The 21,526-nt window shown below is 35.4% G+C and overlaps 2 protein-coding genes across 2 annotated transcripts; both read right to left on the minus strand.

Moving 5' to 3' along the window:
* Positions 1-97: 97 nt before the first annotated feature.
* On the minus strand, positions 98-12,619 carry snapc4 (small nuclear RNA activating complex, polypeptide 4). Its single transcript, XM_046841902.1, is given in 26 exon segments — positions 98-345; positions 435-2,407; positions 2,503-2,533; positions 2,743-2,808; positions 2,901-2,971; positions 3,078-3,309; positions 4,609-4,698; positions 4,862-5,100; positions 5,103-5,298; positions 5,841-5,929; positions 6,059-6,153; positions 6,286-6,380; positions 7,400-7,506; positions 7,651-7,801; positions 7,984-8,148; positions 8,612-8,684; positions 8,940-9,041; positions 9,148-9,229; positions 9,304-9,382; positions 9,549-9,665; positions 9,758-9,889; positions 9,985-10,013; positions 10,457-10,559; positions 10,646-10,686; positions 10,779-10,918; positions 12,490-12,619. Coding segments are annotated over 25 exon segments (4,578 nt in total). The 5' UTR covers positions 10,903-10,918; positions 12,490-12,619; the 3' UTR covers positions 98-249.
* A 4,422-nt stretch (positions 12,620-17,041) lies between these two features.
* On the minus strand, positions 17,042-20,151 carry entr1 (endosome associated trafficking regulator 1). Its single transcript, XM_046841107.1, is given in 9 exon segments — positions 17,042-17,142; positions 17,256-17,395; positions 17,737-17,799; positions 17,892-18,003; positions 18,172-18,208; positions 18,211-18,244; positions 18,326-18,718; positions 19,401-19,498; positions 19,845-20,151. Coding segments are annotated over 9 exon segments (1,008 nt in total). The 5' UTR covers positions 19,891-20,151; the 3' UTR covers positions 17,042-17,057.
* Between the last annotated feature and the right edge of the window lie 1,375 nt (positions 20,152-21,526).

Below are 21,526 nucleotides of genomic sequence, written 5' to 3' on the forward strand. Positions count from 1 at the left end.
CTCATTTATTGTCAACTTATTATCACATTGTTACCCCTCAATGTGACTAAATCAGTAACATACCTACAGCTAAAATAAAGGCAATACAAGGAGAAAATTGATTTGCAAACATTTTATTAGAAATTTTGCCTTATATTTCTCTATAAACAAAATCATAAAAATACATTAGATATTTTTTTACAATTGTTTTTCAATATTGTCATTAAATATATTGTCCTTATAAAAATAAAAATTTCTATACATAATATGCTATGCACTTTTATGACTGTCAGTTTGATTTCTTGACTCTCTCCCAGGAAACTGTGTTGCTGTTAATTCACTTTCTTTCCAGTTGAGTAGAGACCCCTATATAAAAAAAATGGTGGTTAATTCAATAAAATGAAACAAATTAGCAGGCAAACAAATTTTAGCAAACATTTCATAACAAAACTCACCATTGGGCTGAGCTGATCATCTCCAAACTGTTTTGTCTTGACTTTATCTATACCGTCTTCCAGATCTGGAGCATCTGCCGACTGTACACGTGGATTTATAGTGGCCAAGAGGGCAGGTAAGGTGAAGCATGACAAAAAGCGAGCCTTCAGAAGCAAATATGCTTGGTTGGTTTTTAATCTCTCAGACACCATCTTGCGTACAGCAGCTATCTTAGCGTCTTCGTCACTGTTATCTCTGTGCTCTTCCGGCAGAATCTGCACTGCTGACTTTAACAAAGAATCTTTTCCTTTGAGCAAATTAGTCAATGTATTAATACTACTAACAAATGGTGGAAGATAAGGCATTTTGTTTTCTAGGCCAGGAAGTGAAATCCCACCATTGCCATTCATCCAGTTTTTCACTTGTGCTGGTTGTTCGAAAAACACCAAGCTAGGCTCAAAAGTCATTTGCTTAGGTCTGGGTGTAGATACTGTAGCTGCTTTCTGAACAATTTGTGTTTTGGTGTGGTGGGCCGTCTTCTGCTGCATTGTTTGAGGCATAATTTGATGACTGGTGGTCACAGGACTGATAGGTATATTAAAACACATTGGTAGACTCTTATTGATATTACATGATGTAGAGGTAGTTGGAGCTCCAGTTACATTTATAGTAGCAGCTGAAGAGGCATTAGGTGCATTAGGTTGGCAAGGTCCAGCAGTGTTGATTAGTGCCAGGAAACCATTTTGGTTTATTATGATTGGTTGCTGAAATACAGGCTGAGCAACAGGATGTGGCGTTTTTTGGGTCTGAGGACCAGAATTGGTACCAGGATCAGTAATGTTCATTGGATAGGCAGAAGTGATAGAAGATGTATTTGTGACAGAAACTTTGAGAACCTTGTTGGTTGCATCTGCATTACATGACGCTGTTAGGTTTTGACTTGTTTCTACAGGGGAGGATGAAACAGAAACTAGAGAAGACTTGGGATTCCCAGTTTTAGAAGACTGATCTGCAGATAGTGTAATGGATGTTGGCACATTTGTGTTAGAAAGATCTTGAGGAACACCAACTATATTTGTGACTGAAAGGACAACAGGGAAATTAGAAAAATGGGGAAGTGAAGAAACAATGTGGTTGTCTGAGACAAGATATGATCCAGCATTTAGAGATCCAGTATCTATTTCAGTTAAGTCAGATGCTGGATTGCTTGGTGTCTTAGCATTGGTCGGTGCAACACATTTACCCTGGTTGATTGTCACAGGTGGCTGAAATACCATCTGAGTCTTGTTTGGTATCACCTGGTTTTCATGACCAGGGATGCCAGGAGCTTGTATCTGATTTTCAGCAACAGGCATTAAACCAGCAGGAGTGAGAATCCAGGCTGTAGTTTGTGGTAGTAAAGCTACTGTCTGGTTTACACTACTATTTTCTTCTTTTTTAGCTGCCTGTTTCTTGGAGAGCTTGGTTTTTGCATCGGCCATCAAAGCTTGAGCTTTCATAGTGGGTTTGTGCTTGCGTTTTGCAGAGCCCACTTCCTTTGATGCCTTTGTAGGTGGTCCAGGTGTGGACAGTGTGGTTGTGGGACAGAATGCTTTGTGGGTCTCCATCCCAGATTCTACTGGTATTTCCAAATGTAGTACTGGCTGAGGAATTTTTGATGCATCTTCTGTACCCAATTGCAGAACAGGTGAAATTCCCTGTATCACATTATGTGTATTGCCTGCTATGTTATCTGTATTTGGCTGGGTAACAATGAAAGTCTGGGGAAGTATCAAAGCAGCATCTATTTGCTGACTAGCAGACCGTTTTGTTTTCCCTCTCTGATGAGACTGTGGAGGGATTGGGATTTTAGCTGGCTGTGGAAGTAGCTGGGGTCCAAACAACCCAGGGATCTGCAGGGGCCCAGACTGTTTTTTACGCTGTGCTTTTTTTTCAGCAAGTAAGTCTGCTACAGTCTTACCACAACGAGAGGAACCTAAAGTTGGCTTCGTGGCTGAAAGATATTAAACCAGAACAGAGCTTGATTTTGGAGGTCTTATTCACTGCACTTGAATGTGAAAAGGAACATAAATAACACATTACTTTTACCTGAATAAGGTCTTGATTTAGGTCCTGGTGTCTGAGGAGGAGAGAAAAATAAAGTCATTGAGTATTTGTCCAGTATCTGGAATGCCTTTGTATTCTCTCATAGATATTTAGTGGTTATTGCTGGCTATTTTAGGAGGGGAGAATACTGATCTAAACAACACAGAACAAATAGTGAATTTTGCATCTGGTTACATTAATATAGTACATATAGTTAATATACTACAAGCAGGTAAACTTTACCATGGACATTTTGTCATTGCGGGCTTGAATGACTTTTTTGCATCCATCAACATCAATTTTAAGAGCCTGTTTCAAAAACAACACCACACTTTTTATTGCAACCAGCCTTCAATAGTCATTATAATTACAGAATTTCAGAAAGTAATTACTCTATTCACCTGCAGAAAAAGCAAAAACACAGTTGTTTTTACAAGAGGGACATTTGCTGCTCGTTTTCCAACAATGTCAGCTGCAACAAGAAAATAAAAGATGATGTCACTATCGAAAAATAAATCTAATTCTAATTTAACACAACATAGAGTAATTTATATTTTATCAATGTATCTCAAAAGTACCTTCACAAACCCGCCTCTCATTGAAAGGTAAAGGCATTACCACGTTGCCGACCCATGGAGTAATGGCTAACATGAGATCATAGTTTAGCTGGGTGTTGGCTGTGGCCTTGTGGACAGATTTACATCTTCTTCTTTGACCGCTTTCCATTGTACTGTTACCTTTCTCTCCATCCTTTTTGGCATCCTTCTGTTTTGCACATGAAGACAAGCTGTCTTTGGATTTTAGTGTTCTCTGTGTGGGTAAAGATAATTGTTATTATGATACTTTTACCTGCATTGCTTTGTTAACTGTTAATCTGTTACATACATGCACGTTAGATTCATAATTCTGCAGCAATGTTGAATGATTGAATTAGTTTCCACAAAAGCACAACAGTAATTGACAGCAGTACCTCTTGTTCTGAAAAGTGAAACAGTATTAGAAATGATTTAATAGTATCTGTGCTTTGGTCTTTTTTGATTTCTAGACATAAAAATGTATATAAAAATAGTGGTTGGTCATGCAACGACTATTAACAGCTATTATAACCAACTTGTATTTTGTAAATGTTCAATATCACTATTCGCTAATAAAACAGAAATTGTCTCTCTGGTATAAGAGAAATAATACACTTCAGGCCACTCGGTTACCAGTGGTGGACTGTAATGAAGTAAATATAATTCATTACCTCATTTAAGTAGGGTTTTTATTTGCGTATCTGTATTTTTCTGGAGTATTTCCATTTGGGTAAATCTAAATTTAATTACATTTCAAAGTCTTTTGTTCAATTGTCCGTTTTACTCAACTACATTTTGTGAAATCAGTCGTTCCTTTTTATTTATGAGTGGATAAAACTTAACTAGTCAAACACCCAGAAAGCCAAAATTCAGGGTAGAGCGCATGCTCTGTTTCCAACTGTTTAATTGCCGCTTAGTGTTACTTCCTTATAACATACAGTTCAGTGTCAGCAAGCAGAACATTTAGAGAGTGATAAATACAGGAAGAAATTCCTGACTCTAACTTGCCACAACACCTGTGGCCTTATTTACACAATTACACAATTTATTTTAAGTAGTTGAAAAGAAGGTTTTGTGCTCATGATCATTTAAACAGATATCAACCAGTGTTTGACTCATTAATATCATTCTATTAATAGATTGATGTGCTGAGAGTAACAGAGTCTTTTCACATAAAAAGTCTTCACATAAACTGAGATGATTATGGAAGAATCTTGTGACAAAAAATGATAATAGGAACAATATAGCCATAGTAAAACATAGTAATTTGGATACTAAAGTACATTTGAAAGCAAACACTTGTACTTTTACTCAAGTGAAGTTTAAAGGGAGCACATTTTCTTTCACTTGAGTAATATTTATTATACTTTAACTCAAGTGAATGGTTTGTGTACTTTGTCCACTACTAACAGCTACAAAAACAAAACACTGGAATAGTTGCACCTTATTACATTTACGGCATTCATTATGGATTGTTTTCTTATAAAAAAGACACTTTGCGATGTCTGTTATATTCTTCATAAAGGTAACTTACCGAATTCATGACAGATGATTTCATGCAAATCAGGAAGCGTCTAACCTCACATTCAGACACCATGATCAAGGCATGCTCACTGCTTAAATTCTGTAAATAAAATACAGTAAAAAGAAATTTGGATCACTATTAAAAAACCAGGTTGACCTGAGAACAAATATCCAAACACTTCAATATGGCTGTAAGTATTTATCTCTTATTAGAATATAAGCACAAACCTTTTCATTTTTGTTCTACAAAGTCTAAAACTTACACTGCATTTTTCTAAAGCAGGTGGTTCCATGCCAACATAAGTCTTCACAGGTTTTCCCAATCTGTCCAGAACGGTGTTCCGGACACTACCTCTGGCACACTCTTCTGGCTCAGTGGGCAGCCTTACCAATATGGTTTTCACTTTCCCGGAAGAATGTACCAGATTGTTCTCACATGCAGGAATCCATTCCTTCATGACTGGCTGGACGTATTCTAGTTTACAGTTCTCGTCTGAAGAGACTTCTGCTTCTCCTGCTTGTTCACTATCGCTATCCATGTACGGCACTTGTTCCTTTTCATCTTCAGAGCTGTCGCTTTCAGTGTGAAAATCATCATCTTTCGCTGAGCTGAGCTTTTGCTGCCTTGTGCACCTCTTTTTTGACTGTGGCTCATATTTTTCTGATCTATTTTTCCTATTGCTCTCTTCACACCTTGTTTCTGTAAAGGGTAAAAAAAAAAATATGATTTTAAAAGAAAAACACAAATTATGCAGTACCTAGAATATAAGTAGCAAATGAAATGTGACACGGTGTCTGGTTTTAAGGGAAATGTTTATAGGTGGTCTTGACTTTACTGTTAATATCTCCATTTCCTCACCAAAAAAATTACATAAATTTTTTGTATTAGTTTACAAAAAAATTAAATATGTATTGAATACATTTTTTTTTATTAAATTACACTTTATTACATCAAATGTTTATGTGCCTTGTATTATACTTGCTATAAGCCTCTTTGTTTTGCTCATTCTTGTTGCTAATAAGAAATGTTAGACTGAAACTGGAATGTGCAAAGTCATTTGTCTAGAAGAAGAATTCTAAATTGCTGACTAAGGAGACTCAATGTTAAACATATATCTCCTTACAAGAAGCTTTACCATATCAATGACTATATAGTTTTTCTTTTTTTTTTTTCTTTTTTCTGACCAATCGGATTATAGAGTTCAGAAGCACTATGGTATAAAACCTACACCAAATACTTACATTAGCTTTCTGCATCATCCATTTCCACTTGTTCAAACACTGGCTGTCAACCCTGTTTGGAATTTCAGCAGCGATTTTAGACCATTTACCTAAAAAAAGACAGCAGGAATATTATTTACCCTTCAAGTAGTGCCTACAGAAACAAAAGCATGGTTTGGGTTTGTTGAGAAATATATTCGATTTAGGTTCTATGAATTAAAAAAAAAAAAAAACCTCACCAACACCATGTTTCTCTACAAGTTTTTTCAGCAGTTCCACTTCTTCTTCACTCCATGCACCTCTCTTTATATTAGCTTGGAGGCAATCCAGATATCTGAGTACATCAAGTGAAGAATGCTTAATTAATTGAAACTAGGAAGAATCAAACAGATCTCATATAATTAGTCATATATACATTTTCAATTCATTCTCCTGCCAGAGAAGACCTAAGAAGGCATTTGCATACCTATCTCTGCATGAATTGTCCGTCCTTCCAGGTACTTCCAGTCTAATTTTCCACCACTCCTTGCAGCCATACTTCTTTACAGCTTTCAGAAGTAACTGTAATAACAATAACAAAAATTTACCTCAGCTCTCTTAATGCAGTCTTCCATTTAAAAAACAAAAAAATCAACAGCAAATGATCTGTCTCCATAATAATGACTGATACTTTTATACATTAAAATCCAGAATCAACAATTTAGCTGGACAATAATGTAATTTTTATGTCAGTTTTATAAATTTTTTAATTAATTGATCTTCTGCTTTTAGAAGTGGGGATCTTGGTCTTTACATGCTAAGTAGGTCAGCCAAGAATTTTACCCTGGCCATCGCTTCTCCTGGCAGATCCTCAGACACTCCTCTACCAACGGTGAGATATAAACCCTCCAGTAGGTCATAGGTTGCCCCTTTGTCCAAAGCATTCTTGAATGCTACCCAAAGAAACCATTATATGGAGGAGAAACATCTTTACTCCAAGGCTCTCCTGGATTGTTGAGCTTGTGACTTCTGTCACAGAGAGCAGGCCTGACCTTATTGTTTTGGTCAATAACCACGAGTCATGACTACAGGTGAGGAGAATAAGGGTTTGGAGCTTGTTTTTGACACAAGAGCTTTGTGCAAAACCTCTGGTCTGATACAGCAATGCTGCTGCCACTCACCTGATAAGCTCTCATATACAAGCTTCAGTAACATGGCTCTAATGCTACAGCATCATCCTTTATTTTATTTTAATGAAATAATGAGAAATAATGTTTATTGTATTATGTAAACATATTATATAATTCATTTTCAATACTGATACCTTTGCAATCAGAGCAGATAATAACAAAGAAACACTTAAGGTCTTTGCCATTCGAAATATTCAGGAATAATCAAATATGAGCTCTGAGCTCAATATTTAGTTCCGCTCACCGTAGTCTGTTTAATTTGAGAAATTGAGAATGGGCTTCAATGAACAAGACTTTCAGGAACCAGTACAATTTGGTGTAGTCCTAATGCCACTTAATACTGGTCACCCACTCATAATCTGGGTTTTAATTTGTTCAAAGACAAATGAAATACCAACTCGCTGTCCATACCTTATCCTCTTCTTTTGTCCAAGGTCCCTTCTTTATTGATGGATCCAGAACACATGTCCAACGGTAGATGAGCTGGGAACTATCACGACCTTCCATAAAGTATGATACTAAGAAGATATGAAAAAATACCCAAAGTAAAGAATGAGAATGTTATATCAATACAACACGTCAGTTTTTGAAAAACCTGCCTATTAACATATAATAAACATCTCGCAGGGGTGACTGGTTCATAATAAGTTGTGTCCAAGTACTTTGAGTATACGGTATGAAGTTGCCAATCCTCATCTTTTCTATGAGCTCCAAGAAGACCTGGTCCTCCTCTTTACTCCACTCTCTCTTCCTGAACCGTTTAGAGATGTACCGCTGATATGTCTGGAAACACATGAAAGCTGTCCTACCGGTCTATAAAAAGAAAAAGAACAAGAAGATAAATCAGATATACTGATTATACAGATATCTGTGATATAGTCTTCTTCGCATTTTTCAAAGGTCACCTTTGACACATGCTTTGAAAGTTCAAGCTGTCCAATATTGCATGCATTACTGACTACACAAACCAAAACATCTTCCACTGTTACACTTACCCCAAGAGATTCTGCAATTTGTTCCCAGTGGCAGTACTTGTGCTCTTCTGCAGCATCTGCGAGCTTGGCGATCTCATCCTGACTCCATGTGGATTTGTTGATGGAGGGATGCAGGTAATTCTGCCAGAACCTCATCAGATCATCAGGTTGCCGAAGGCCCTCGAACTGAATCATTGTCATAATTATTTAAATAATAATATGATTGCATGGTGTAAAATAAAATTTTAACCTAAAGCAACAGCTGACTCAGCAGCTTGGAGATGGTGATATCTTTAACTGTACCTGCAATGGTTCAATTTATTGTTCAAGATACTTTTAATTTGGTTAATAAAAAAGTAATGTGACAAACAGGAGGTCTGTAGTAACCAGTGTTGTAATGCAATCACTTCACAACATTGGTAAGCAACTCAGGTTCCACCCCTACCAACTAAGACCAGGAATCAGAGGCTATTAAGAACACAGGCACACTCAAACTGTGCAGTTACTTTTTCTATGCTTCAGCTATCCATAAAGTGTGGCTTTTCACACACTGCAATGTTGCCACACAACTGGCAGACCTGATATAAATTGGAAGGTGTTCTTTATAATGTGGATGGTGAGTGTATGTTAAAAGAATCAAAAAACCTACATCAATATTTGATATTTTATCCCAATCATGGTCGTCATGGCGATCCCCATATAGCTGATCTTCCTTTAGTGATCTGCAAAACAATATGTTCATAAGGACGGACATTTAGTATAATGAGCAACTTAAAGCTGAGAGTTTCTACAGACAGTTCAAGTATAAATATTTGAGTAACATACTTTTTAGATTAAAAATACAAACTTTGGGGTGAAAATTATGTAACAAAGCAATGATGCCCCCTATAGCTGAGATACACATAGTAATCTTACTCCTCAATTTAAAACACACAACACACATGCAAATGATTTAGCTATTAATTCATTACAGGCACCTGATTTTTGTGATGTCATTCTCTAAAAGAGCAATTTGGTTCTGTATTTCTTCTTTTTCTGCATTATTCGCTTTAGACATCTTTGCAGTTAAGTACTCCATCCTATAATATGTGAACACAAGAATAAAGAATATTAAGGCTGATTACAATATAACACAGTTCCATATAACAGTCAAAAAATAATGAGTGAAAAGACATACAAACATACTTTGACAGTTTTGGCTGTAACATTCGTTTCATAGTGTCCGTGACTACGGAGTTGATCAGCAAGGTCTTTTGCCATGGCTCCCCTAAAAGACAATACGATAAGTCAATTTTGTCTATCTCGAGCAATCCAAAAAAATTCAGCTCAACAAAACCGTACATCTTCGAATTTTCATTTCATCGCAAGTCTTGGTCCCATGAGACAACCTCTCTTTAGTTTCTTCATTAGCTGGAGGGCCCTGTACAGGAAATGTACACATATACAAGCTTCAGTCACATTAGTATGTGCAAATAAAAGAGATTTATTTTAAACATTTATACATTTATTTTTATCTGAAATGTGGATGCATGTAGCCTTTCAAGACTTTTACCCCTCCACATCATTTAGTAATAACTAAATCTTACCAAACCAGTCAACTTGTCTTTAAAATACGGTTTCATGAAGCTGCCAAGGAAGAGTTTGAGATGAGGCAGGCCAGAATAAACATATGATGGTCCAGAAAGCTGTTCTTCAAGCTCTTTCTGTAAAAGAAATTCCAGAAAACTTTTACCTAATATCTCAGTGATATTTTGAAAACCCACCCTATTTATTTATTGACAGGAAATCTATTAACCTGCTGTTCACGATTTTCACTAAGAAGCCTCTCTACACCAGCTAATTTTTCTTGCAGCACCTCCTGATACACCAAGTTCATCTGAAGACACGTTTCCAAATCTTGAGGGAGGTCCAAATCGACATCACTATCCTAGATTTTTTAGAAAACAAAACTAATCAATATTTTTTAAAATAAAAGTAATGAAGGGAAAGTGATTAAATCTATACAGTTATACAAATACTCACGGAATCCACAAGACTGCCATGTTCACTGTCTGAAATCACACACACACACACACACACACACACACACACACACACACACACACACACACACACACTTACAAGTCAAATCCACACTTTGTTAAGGGAGAAAGAAAACAAAAATAAATCTTTAATGATTTTCATATTGACCTGGTCCTAAATATGTCATTCAGAAATATTAGCTGTAACAAGAACTACATTTTGAGACCAATATGTGTTTGTTCTGATAAATAATTGAGAAACAGAAGAATTTAACATAAAAATGTATGTAAAATTTAATATTCTAGTAATGTAAAACATACTTAATAAAGTTTGTAAAACACATATACACTTTAATTATGCAGGAACACCTGTACACCTGTTCATTCATGAACTTTCATGAGCCTCAAGTACAGATTTTTATTCATTTATTTATTCCTTACGGTTGTGATGTCACAACTATGCACACATTTACCTGTGAGGGCATCAACCAGAGCGGCATCTGCCCCGAGTGTTCGCTCTAACTCTTCGATCTCTCTCTGTATCTTATTTCGCTCTGCTTCCAGGTCATTGTGTGCCTGCAAGAGACAAAAATATGCACACGTGAGCTCCTGCAGCAATATTTATTAATGGGAAAATCTTGGAGATACACCGCTGTACGTACAACAACCTCTCCTGCGTGTCCACTGTCATCAGACTCCTCATCTGCAAGAGGGGATACATAAATAAAGCTTGTGTAAGTGTGTGTGACATAGTACATAGTTTGTGTTGTGTTAGTGTTATCATGTTTGACTTACCATTGTCTCTGTCTGAAGACAGCAAATCTGCAAGGTTACTGCCATCATCCAGATTGCTCTCAAGGGCCACAATCTCATTCTGTAATTTGTTCCTTTCAGCTAACAAATCTTCTGAAAATGCCATTTTTCCCCTCCGTTACCTACATATGCAAATATCACATTGAAATAATGAAGTAGATTTAAAATCTGGCACATAAAGCCCAAACCTTCAGTCAGATAGCCATTGGGAAGAAGAGCAGATTAGGTTCCACTCTTGTTTGAACATGAACTGGAATTTGAGGCTACAGTACGACAAACTGACCAGATAATGAAAACAATGTGTGTTTGTTTTTCCCAATATTCAACAGTTTGCATCCGGGGGTGTGAACATGAACAGAATGTCTTGACTTGTATACTAATTTGATGCAACAAATCTTTTGAAAATGCCATTTTGTCCTCCTTTAATTACAAATATCAAATATTAAAATAGTGAAATAACTCACAATCTGGCACACAAAGGGTATGTAACATACTTATGTGAATTATTACATCATTAAAAACCCAAACAATTTAATACTTTTAGATATTATTTATAAGCCTGGTAATGGGTAGTTTCTTTACTCCTGCAGTGATTACAGCTATATGACCCCTGACTCTTCTCAACATAATATTACACATCCTGACAATGTGGTTTCAGATTACACCCAAAACAGGATAAAAACTAAACAGTTTAATGTAATTATTTTAGGATTTTTATCCCTAACACCTTCCCTGCATGTAGAGAGCAGGCAAGCAACACTCAGTTAAGCAAAAAAAAAACCCCAGTCCTTAAAAAAACTTACTTAAAAAAATGCAGGTCAGTCAATAAAAATAAAAAAACCCAAGAACTTTAAATGTGTCCCCAAGTGCAGTCTCTAAATCCATTAAACTCTATGATGGAACAGGCTCTCATTAGGAGCGTCCCAAGAAAGGAAGCCCAAGAGCTACCTCTGCTGCAGAGGATAATTTCATTAGAATTACCAGCCTCAGAAACCAACAATTTACATGAATGCTTCTGAGTTCAAGTGGCAGACATCTACTGTGTAAAGGTGACTGTATGAGTTGGGTCTTCATGGAAGAATTGGAATGGACATTAGATCAGTGAAAAACACTCCTTTGGTCTGTTGGTACCAGATTTGAGATTTTTGTTTTTGCTGTCTTTTTTCTACATACAGAGGATGGATTTTTTTTTATTCCTTTACCAACATATACTAATATCAAATGTTGACATAATGAAATAGCCTCACAATCTGTGACACAATGAATGTGTAACATAATTATGTAACTTATTAAATCATAAAAACCCAAATGATACTAATATCTCATACTGGGTATTATTTATACGCCTGTTAATAGGCAGTTTTTGTATTCCTGTACTGCTCACAGCTATATGACCCCTGACTCTTCTCAAAATAATATTACAAATACCGACAATGCCGTTTCAGATTACACCCAAAACAGGATAAAAACTAAACAGTGTAATTATATCAGGACTTTCATCCCTATCACGTCTTTCTACTGCATGCGGAAAGCAGGTCGTTAGCATATTACCCAGCGTGCATTTCGAAAGAATCGAAACTCAGTAAACAACAAGGTGGAAAAAAAATTCATGCAAGCGTTTGTGTTTATGTTGCATTTACAAAAACATTCTTATAATTGTAAACATATTTTCATGATAGAAAACCCGACATACCGTTCTTGTTTTTTAAGTTCGCGCATGTTGCGTCAATGAAACGTCGTGCCACCGGCCATGATAGAAACAGGAACACGTTATAAGAGTCGGAGATCTCGGCTTCATAATAAAAGTCTCAGTGTCAGAGGGTTGGAGTTGGAAATTGGCAACTGAAATGATTAAGAAAATAAATAAAACACGAAGAATGCGTGCACACACAAAAATTAAGGTATAAGAATGTATATAAAAGAGTGCACATCCTTTCTTTGTCGTTCCAGCTGTATTTTAGTAGGGTACAGCAATATAACTGAACATTGGTTCCTTTTTTTTATACTTTATTATTTATACTTTTAAAAAACATTTACTGTATGTTACATTGTTAAAGAAATGTACCATGTGCCCTGGTATGGTTTGATTCTTTTTATAAAAAACTAAAACAAAAAAAACAAAACAATACTTTTAATTGGAAAAAGTACAATTGCATGGAGCAATGTAATGCATAAATGTTTTTTTGAAGATACAAACAAGAAAATGCAAAAAAATGAGAAATAAAACTCGGCGTGACATGCTGGTATTGGAAAACAATAAACTCTGGGGTGGTGTAATGTGAAACATGCACAGATTGTTCGTTCTTTTTATAAAGATCAGTCTTAAAAAAAATTAATTAACACTTTTTTAATATTCATTAATCGCAACTAGTATTTAGTATTTATTTTTTAAACGTAATACACAATTTCAATCATCCATCCATGAATCTGCCCATTAATTCATCTGTTTCTCCAACAATATAATGTTGGCGTTTAAATGCATTTACTATGCAAAAGGCGCTCCCCCTAGCGGACACTCACACATACAGCAGTGACTTGAGATTTTTATTTATTAAGTAAGTACTGATTGAGCGGGACAACATGAAAGCAGCAACAGCAACTATTAGTTTAAAATAAAATATATTTTCCTATACTTATAAACAGAAGCTGGTTATGTGGAAAAAGAAGCATCAGGTCAGATGCATGTTTGAGCTCGGTGAAGTACAGAACAACACAGCAATTTTTGTAAAGAAAAGTGTAAAATAAAAAAATTGAAGAAAGTATAAAAAAAAACTATTTTGCATATATAACAAAATTCTTTCCCTGAAAGTATCAAATTATACATACACAAAGCAAGTGCGGAAGTACATCAAAAAATAGATAAAGGACAAATGTGGAAAAAAGAAATGTTAAAATAAAAAAATTGTTTAAATAAAATGTTAAATTAAGCAAAGCACCAATTATAAATAAATGACAGAATGTAAAGCTGAAAATTAGCCAAAGAAATCAAAACAGTAGCACAGGTTTAGAGTTTATACAGCTTTCGAGTTCTTTGAGGATGGATATATTGCTGAACTTTAATTGCAAAAACAATCAATATGGGATTTTGACAAATGAATTTACTACGATAAATATAAGATTTGGCAAAGCAGTAACAAAAGATTAAAAATAAAGAGCTCATCATATTTGCATTATTTCATATTATAGAAATCAATAATTAAAAGAAATCTGAAAGCAAGTTACAGTTTATTAGAACTTAGAAAAGTTAGATAACTGATAAACATTCAATCCAAAATTATATATATATATATATATATATATATATATATATATATATACACATACACTGTATTTATAACTTATTTAAATTATCTAATTTTGATATTAATCTGTGATTGATCTTTTAGACAGAACTATTATTAGAACAAATCTTTATGAGCAAACAAAATTGAGAATTCAACAATTCTGTGGTACAATAATCACCTCTTTATTTCTTAAAGTAATAAAAAACAGGCACACAGACAATGATAAACAAGTATACATCAGTCATAAAAGTATTACTTCTGGATATAAATTCTGCTCATATAAACAAGCATGTTGGAATTAGTAAGAATAATCCTTTCCATCGGAATGGCTTCACAATAGTTTTTTAGAATACAATTAGTACATCGGTTTAAATGATATCACACATTATATGCGTGGAATTTGATTTAAGGTAAAAAAAAAAAAAAGCAAGAAATCTTTCGAACCTTTAATCAAAAATGACTGAACTGAAGTTCTCATAATTTTGTGTGTAACAAATCATAAAAGTTGATTAAATCAAAAAAAATTATAAATGTTATTAAAGCATGTTTTTATACACTAATACACACACACACACACACACACACACACGTGCATCTCAATAAATTAGAATATCATCAAAAAGTTTTATATGAATTCAATTCAAAAAGTGAAACTCAAAATATAGATTCATTACACAACATATATTTCAAGTGTTTATTTCTTTTAATTTGGATGATTATGGGTTACAGCTGATGAAAACCCAAAATTTACTATCTCTGAAAATTTGAATATTACTTAAGACCAATAAAAAAAAAACATTAACAATAAAAAGTACTTAATACTTGGTCAGGGCTTCCTTTGCATGAATTACTGCAATGTGGCATGGCATTGAGATGATCAGTCTGTGGCACTGCTGAAGTGTCATGGAAGTCCAGGTTGCTCTGATAGCGGCCTTCAGCTCTTCTGCATTGTTGGGTCTGGTGTCTTCTCTCTTCCTTCAGACTCTGGCACCTTTAATTCCAAATGAAATGCAAAATTTACTTTAAGAAGGGTTCTTTGGCCCACTGAGCAGCAGTCCAGTCCTTTATGTCCTTAGCTGGGGTAAGGTGCTTCTGCCGTTGTCTCTGGTTCAGGAGTGGTTTGACACAAGCAATGTGACAGTTGTAGGCCATATCCTGGATACAGCTGTGTGTGGGGCTCTTGAAGCACTGACTCCAGGTGCAGTCCACGCTTTGTAAATCTTTCAATTCTTAAATGGGCTTCGTTTCACATTTTTCTAACATTTTTCCTTTTATTCTACTTTCCATTAATCGGCTTGAATACAGCACTCTGTGAACAGCCAGCTTCTTTAGCGATGACCTTTTGTGTCTTATCCTTCATGTGCAGGGTGTCAATGATCGTCTTCTGAACAGGCGTCAAATCAGCAGTCTTTCCCATGATTGTGTAGCCTGAACCAGACTGAGACACTATTTAAAGGCTCAGAAAACCTTTGCTGGTATTTTGAGTTAATTAGCTGATTAGAGTGTGACACCATGGAAGCCTGTTTCCACCACTGAATTAAATAAGGTTATTGGTTACTCACAAATCTGACTTTTTTTCCCTCAGACTTGCGCGATATAAACTGTATATAAATTGTGAGAATTGTGAGTTTGTATTACGCAATCCTCAGAAAAAAAAGTCAGAATTGTGAGAGAAAAAGTCACAATAACCTTTTATTTTTTCTTCTCCAGTGGTGGAAATGGGCTTCCATAGTGACACCACGAGTCTCCAATATTGAACTTTTTTTTTTTTTTTTTTTGCAATATTCTAATTCACGGAGATACTCAATTTTGGGTTTTCATTAGCTGTAAACCATAATCATAAAAATTAAAAGAAGTAAACAGTTGATATAATATTCAGTCTCTGTGTAATGAATCTATATAATATGAGGTTCACTTTTTAAATTAATTTACTGAAATATCAACTTTTCAATGATATTCTAATTAATCGAGATGCACCGCTAAAGATATATATATATATATTATAGATATACATTATATATATATAAGAGGATTGGTAAAACCCTCTAACAACCTACCTATAAAACATGTCCTGATACATACAGTAACAATTCTCATACTTATAAAGTATCCTTTTGATTTGAAAAATGATAACACTACAATATAAAGTCTTTTGTGCACACAGTATTTTCTCACGATTTCACTCTAACCTTATTTCTATACTTATAAAAGCACTATGTTAGTAAACAAAGCACAACTGCACACAAGTGTTTATAAAGTGTTAATAAAAAGGGAGCTGCAGCATACAGTGTAGAGACACTGTTATTGTCACGGACTGTTCTCTGTGACAGGATCGAAATTGAAATGGTACTGGCACAACAGACAGAGATTAGGGATGTCAAAGGGTTAATATTGAAAAAATAGTTTCTGCTAGAGACGATGTATGCGGGCGGTGCAGCTGTGGCTGCAGTGAAAGGAGAATTGTGAGAATTAAATTGTGTTAATTGGGTTTCTTGCTTCATCTGTATATTATTGATGGTTACTACAGCTATGGTGTCATAATAATGGTATTAAGAGGTGAATTAATTCATGCAGGATAAATTCAGGCAGGACTGAAGGCTTTGGTGTGAAATGCATAGTCTGCCATTGCTAAGACTGTAAGCTAGTTAAGTCGGTGGGTCAATACAAGCTAGGACTGGCTAGGACCAGGAGTGTGGCCATAGCCAGGCATTTGGAAGATGTCTTGAACCAGACAGACTTTCAATTTCTTTTTGATACAACTGAGCAGTTGAGAGTTTAGGGCCTTGCTCACAGGCTCAGCTGTGGCAGCTTGGTAGTGGCAGGATTTGAACTCCAATTAGAAATCCAATGTCTACCAATGAGCTACCAGTTCATAGCGGTAAAAAAAAAAGCATTGGTATGTGATAAACATCTGATTTGAAAGAGTAAATTGATAATGGAGGCATTTAAGGCACGACATTATAAAGTAAAGAAGGTGTTATTTTGGAATCTCTGTGATCTTGTCAACTGAACTCAACATCTCCGATACTAGGCACAAAGTCTCTCTTCCTGCCAACAACTGCCTGTGGACAGAAAAATACACTTTCAATAATATCCATCATATTAAGTGTCTAATCACTAAATCGTATGAAATGTAATTTTAAACTTAAATGAGACCGGTTAGTTTTCAACATACTTAATGGAAGTCTCAGCATCCTGAGCAGCTTTAAGGAGGTATTTGGATGCCACTTGGGCATTTTGTCTCATCGAGCACAAGGCAGCAGTTTCTCCTGCACGAAGTCGTTCATTTTCACATCTGTATGCCTCTAACTGGCTCTACAGGAAAAAGGTAGAAGAACGCACGAGTTGTTACCAGTGGCAAAACAGAACATTATGTACAGTTATAGGGAAATAATCAACAAAGGTGACGTGATCTGAAATAACGCACAGCTCAAAAGATTGTATTCTTCTTAAACCGAACAATTTGTCAAGAAACACAACTGTTATTTTTGCCGTTTATATGTGATCTGATTTATAACGACATTGACCAATCAGATTTAAAAACTGAGAGTTCAACAAGTTATGTAATGCAAAATAAATCAACTGCAGATAGATGATGTAGTAATAGATAATATTGTTTAAAAAGAAAGAAGAGTTAGAAAGTTGGAAGGCCAAACCTGAAGCTGCTGGACGTCTTGTTTCAGTTTAGACAAATTGCTTTCAGCTTTAACTGCACGTTTCTGTGTGGGGAAACAGAACATGGTCAGAGTTAGTTCACACATTGAGATGTACTGTGAAGTGCTGCTAAAGAGACGTAAATGAAGATGCATACGGTCATTAACTGGAGGTTTTCTTCCACAGACTGCACCATGCTCTCTAAAGCTTTGGCTTCTTTCTCCTCTTGCAAATTTCGGTTGTGCAACTCGTCTGTAAGCTGTCTGATTCTTTAAAAATAAATAAATAAATAAATAAATAAATAAAAAGGCAAGTTTACTGATTAGATCTACACAGTAATGATATAGGTTATGAATATCTGTTTTAATTCTGTCGTCAGTCATCATACATGAAAAACATTTGAAGGCATTACTTATACAGTCTTGCTGTTTTCTTACTTTGTAGAATCGGCCCCTGACTTTTTTATCAGTTCTCGATATGCTTCCGAAGCTGAGCATTTTCGTCTCTGAGCTACAAAACAAGAAAAACAAAACAAAGATATTAACATGACACAATCCCACCACTGATAAACCAAATGCAACACTGAATTACCTTTTGCTGGTAACTAATCCCATTCTCTGTGCTGCCTTTCTTCGCGTGGAAGGTGAGATCAATAAGCGAGGTCTCTTCATCTCCTTCGTAGCTATCTGTGTTCCGTCTGGGGAAGTGGTGCTGTGGTGAGATGTCCTCTTCCAGCTCCCACTCGTTCAATGTCTCGTCCTCAGCTACACAGGACAGTAAGGAGCAATCCAGAACACCGCTTAGCCCCAAATCGTGTGCGTCCTTGATTGTCGAGGGTTGGTAGCTTTCAGTCCATTCATCCTCAGGTTTATAGTCAAACGACTGCTCGAGCAAGGAGGGATCCGTGAAAAAGTGAGCCTTTTGGCTGGGCTCAAAGGCTGTGGTGTACTTGTATTCGTCCTCCACTGAACACAGACCATCGGGCTACAACAATAACAAGAAAGTTAATGACATCACCACAAATGGCATTACATATAACATAGGCTCTACTTAGCGTCCTTCTTCTTGTGGGAATTACAACATTTGTCAAAGAGGAGAAGAATCTGTAGTGACTCCATGAACATGATAGAAAATAAGCAAATTCTTAAAAAAAAAATCAAGAGTATTTTTGTCTAATTAAGGGTTCTTGGCTTCTTAAAATGGTTCTAGTCGAGGATTCCTTTTCAGAGAACACCTTTTCCACTTTCATTCATTTCCTCCAAGTACTCAGATGAATGGCCCAAAATAGCAGGCCAACATGAGGATCAGCTGTGCTTATTTTTAAACGAGGAGTAAATCAGTGTTTGGCATCCCATTCGATTCAAGGTGTATTCCTGTCTCCTTTATTTCTAAACCATGATCCAGAGAGTATAAAAACATACTGTACTGAAGGTGAATGAATTGAGGGAAATGTCTTGTCTGATTATTTAATGAAACTGGGTTATGACATGTTACAATGGTGTTCACTCTATTTTCCACTTCTGTGAGCTGAACATAATGTGTGTAATCTTTTATACAGTAGGGTTCAAACGGAGTTCGAAAATGTATTCTTTTACACTGAATATGAATATAATTATAATGTTGGATATTTTGAATATAAATACAGACTTGTAGTAAGTAAGTTCACCTCAACAGGCTTTATGGTACAGGGATGTTGATGTTTGCTTTTAATGAATTCTTTGAAGGAGAAAGGATTCAGTTCTTCCCCGTCCTCTTTTGGCTCATCTGAAGGAGGTGAACAAGCAGGGTTAAAATTGTTGAACACTCCTAACACAAAGTGTCAAGAAATATTATTAATAGTAGTACACGCAGAAGTATATGATTATAATGATGACATTGTTCTTAAATCTGTTGATTCCAAAGCATCTATCGCTCTTTCTTCTTTCTTTTATTTTCAACCTGCCAAAATGATCTTGTCCCCCTGAACTGCACATTTGAAGTGTTTCTCTTACCAAAACAACCCACTTTATTGTAAGTTATCTACATGTTGCAGGTTTTATTGACATCTGTCACGTGTAAGAAAGACAACATGCAAATACAAGAAACTACAGGAAAGCAAAACACTACTCACCATCTTCAATAATCAGCTTTTTCTTGGATGTTTTGTTTTTGGACATGTTTCCTTTATAAAAGGTTCACTTTATGCTGTTAAAACACAAAACTACCACATTCCTGATGCTCAGCTGTCAGCTGTTACCTCTGGGAGGAATGAAACCCTGCAGCTGAGCCAAACACAATCCAATGCAGCTCTCTAACAGCTCCACATGTTTATAGTAAAGAAAGAGTTGTTTCACTTCTTGACTTGGCGAGCTAGAAATGAGCTTCTACTTCTCCACCTCAGCTATGACGTGCAGTTCTTCTTCTTCTGTCCATTCTGATACACTAAGGGAGCTAAACGACGCCATCTAGTGACCTGGCAGGAGGAACAGGTCCAGATAAAGTAAAAATCAATCAACAAATTAACTAATCAATCAATTAATCGAATAATTAAAAAACAGTCAATTTATAACTACCAATTATTATTATTATTATTATTATTATTGCTGATGTAGAATAAACAAACATACCACTATATATATATATATATATATATATATATATATATATATATATATATATATATATATATATATATAATAAGCATAACATTATGACCACCTGCTTAATATTATGTCAGTCCCTATTTTGTTGAAAAAACAGTTCTGACCCATCGATCATTAACATGATTTACTTCCTCAGCAATCTGAAGTCTGTTCGATCGAACCACATGGTCCAGCCTTTCGCTCACCATGTGCATCAATGAGCCTTGCCCACCCATGACCCTGTCACCAGTTCACCACTGTTCCTTTTTGGACCAATTTTGATAGATACTGACAGACTGCAGACCGGGAACAGCTCAAAAGAGCTGCAGTTTTGGAGATGTTTGGACCCAGTCATCTAGACATCACAATTTGGCCCTTGTCAAACTCGCTCACATCCTTAGGCTTGCCCATTTTTTCTGCTTCTAACACATCTAATTTGAGAACAAAATGCTCACTTACTGCCTAATATAATACACCCATCAGTGTTATTCAATTTACAGGTCATAATGTCATTATATACACACACATGAATATATATAAAAGAACACATGAATATATATAAAGCCTACTGGGCCAAATCTCTGCTTTATTACAACAAGCACTTTATTTGATTATTTCCATTTAATTATTTATTCTGAATAAATATGTAGGTAATGAATAAGCCCAGTAAACACATTCTTCACACATTCTATAAAATATATTCATTAAATCCAATTATGAAACAGACCACATAATGTTAAATGTAAAAACAAACAAACATAAACTTATCAGTTTTCAACTTATTACTTTTTTTTTACTAAAAGTTAAAAAAAAAAAAAGTTTAAGGTGTTAACATTTTTTATCTTTTATATTCATTATAATGAAAACTCCTTTGCCTTCTCCTTATATTAATGAGATTAATACTACTACTGCTACTACTACTACTACTAATAATAAGATGCAATTTTTTTTATTTAATGGATTTGACATTGGAACATTACTTTGTTGATCCCAGGAAACATTCACATTAGATACATAGGCTTCAAGGAAAAAAAACAAACAAACAGTAGAAATAAGGTAAGACTTAAAATAAAGATAAAATAATATAAATAGTAAGCTTGTATAATAATCATACACAGAGTAGAGTGTGATGGGAGGGGGGGTTAACTTTTGCGCTTTGGAGATAACGCGC

This window comes from Silurus meridionalis, chromosome 27 (assembly GCF_014805685.1).
Source record: "Silurus meridionalis isolate SWU-2019-XX chromosome 27, ASM1480568v1, whole genome shotgun sequence".
NCBI classification, from domain to species: Eukaryota; Metazoa; Chordata; class Actinopteri; order Siluriformes; family Siluridae; genus Silurus; species Silurus meridionalis.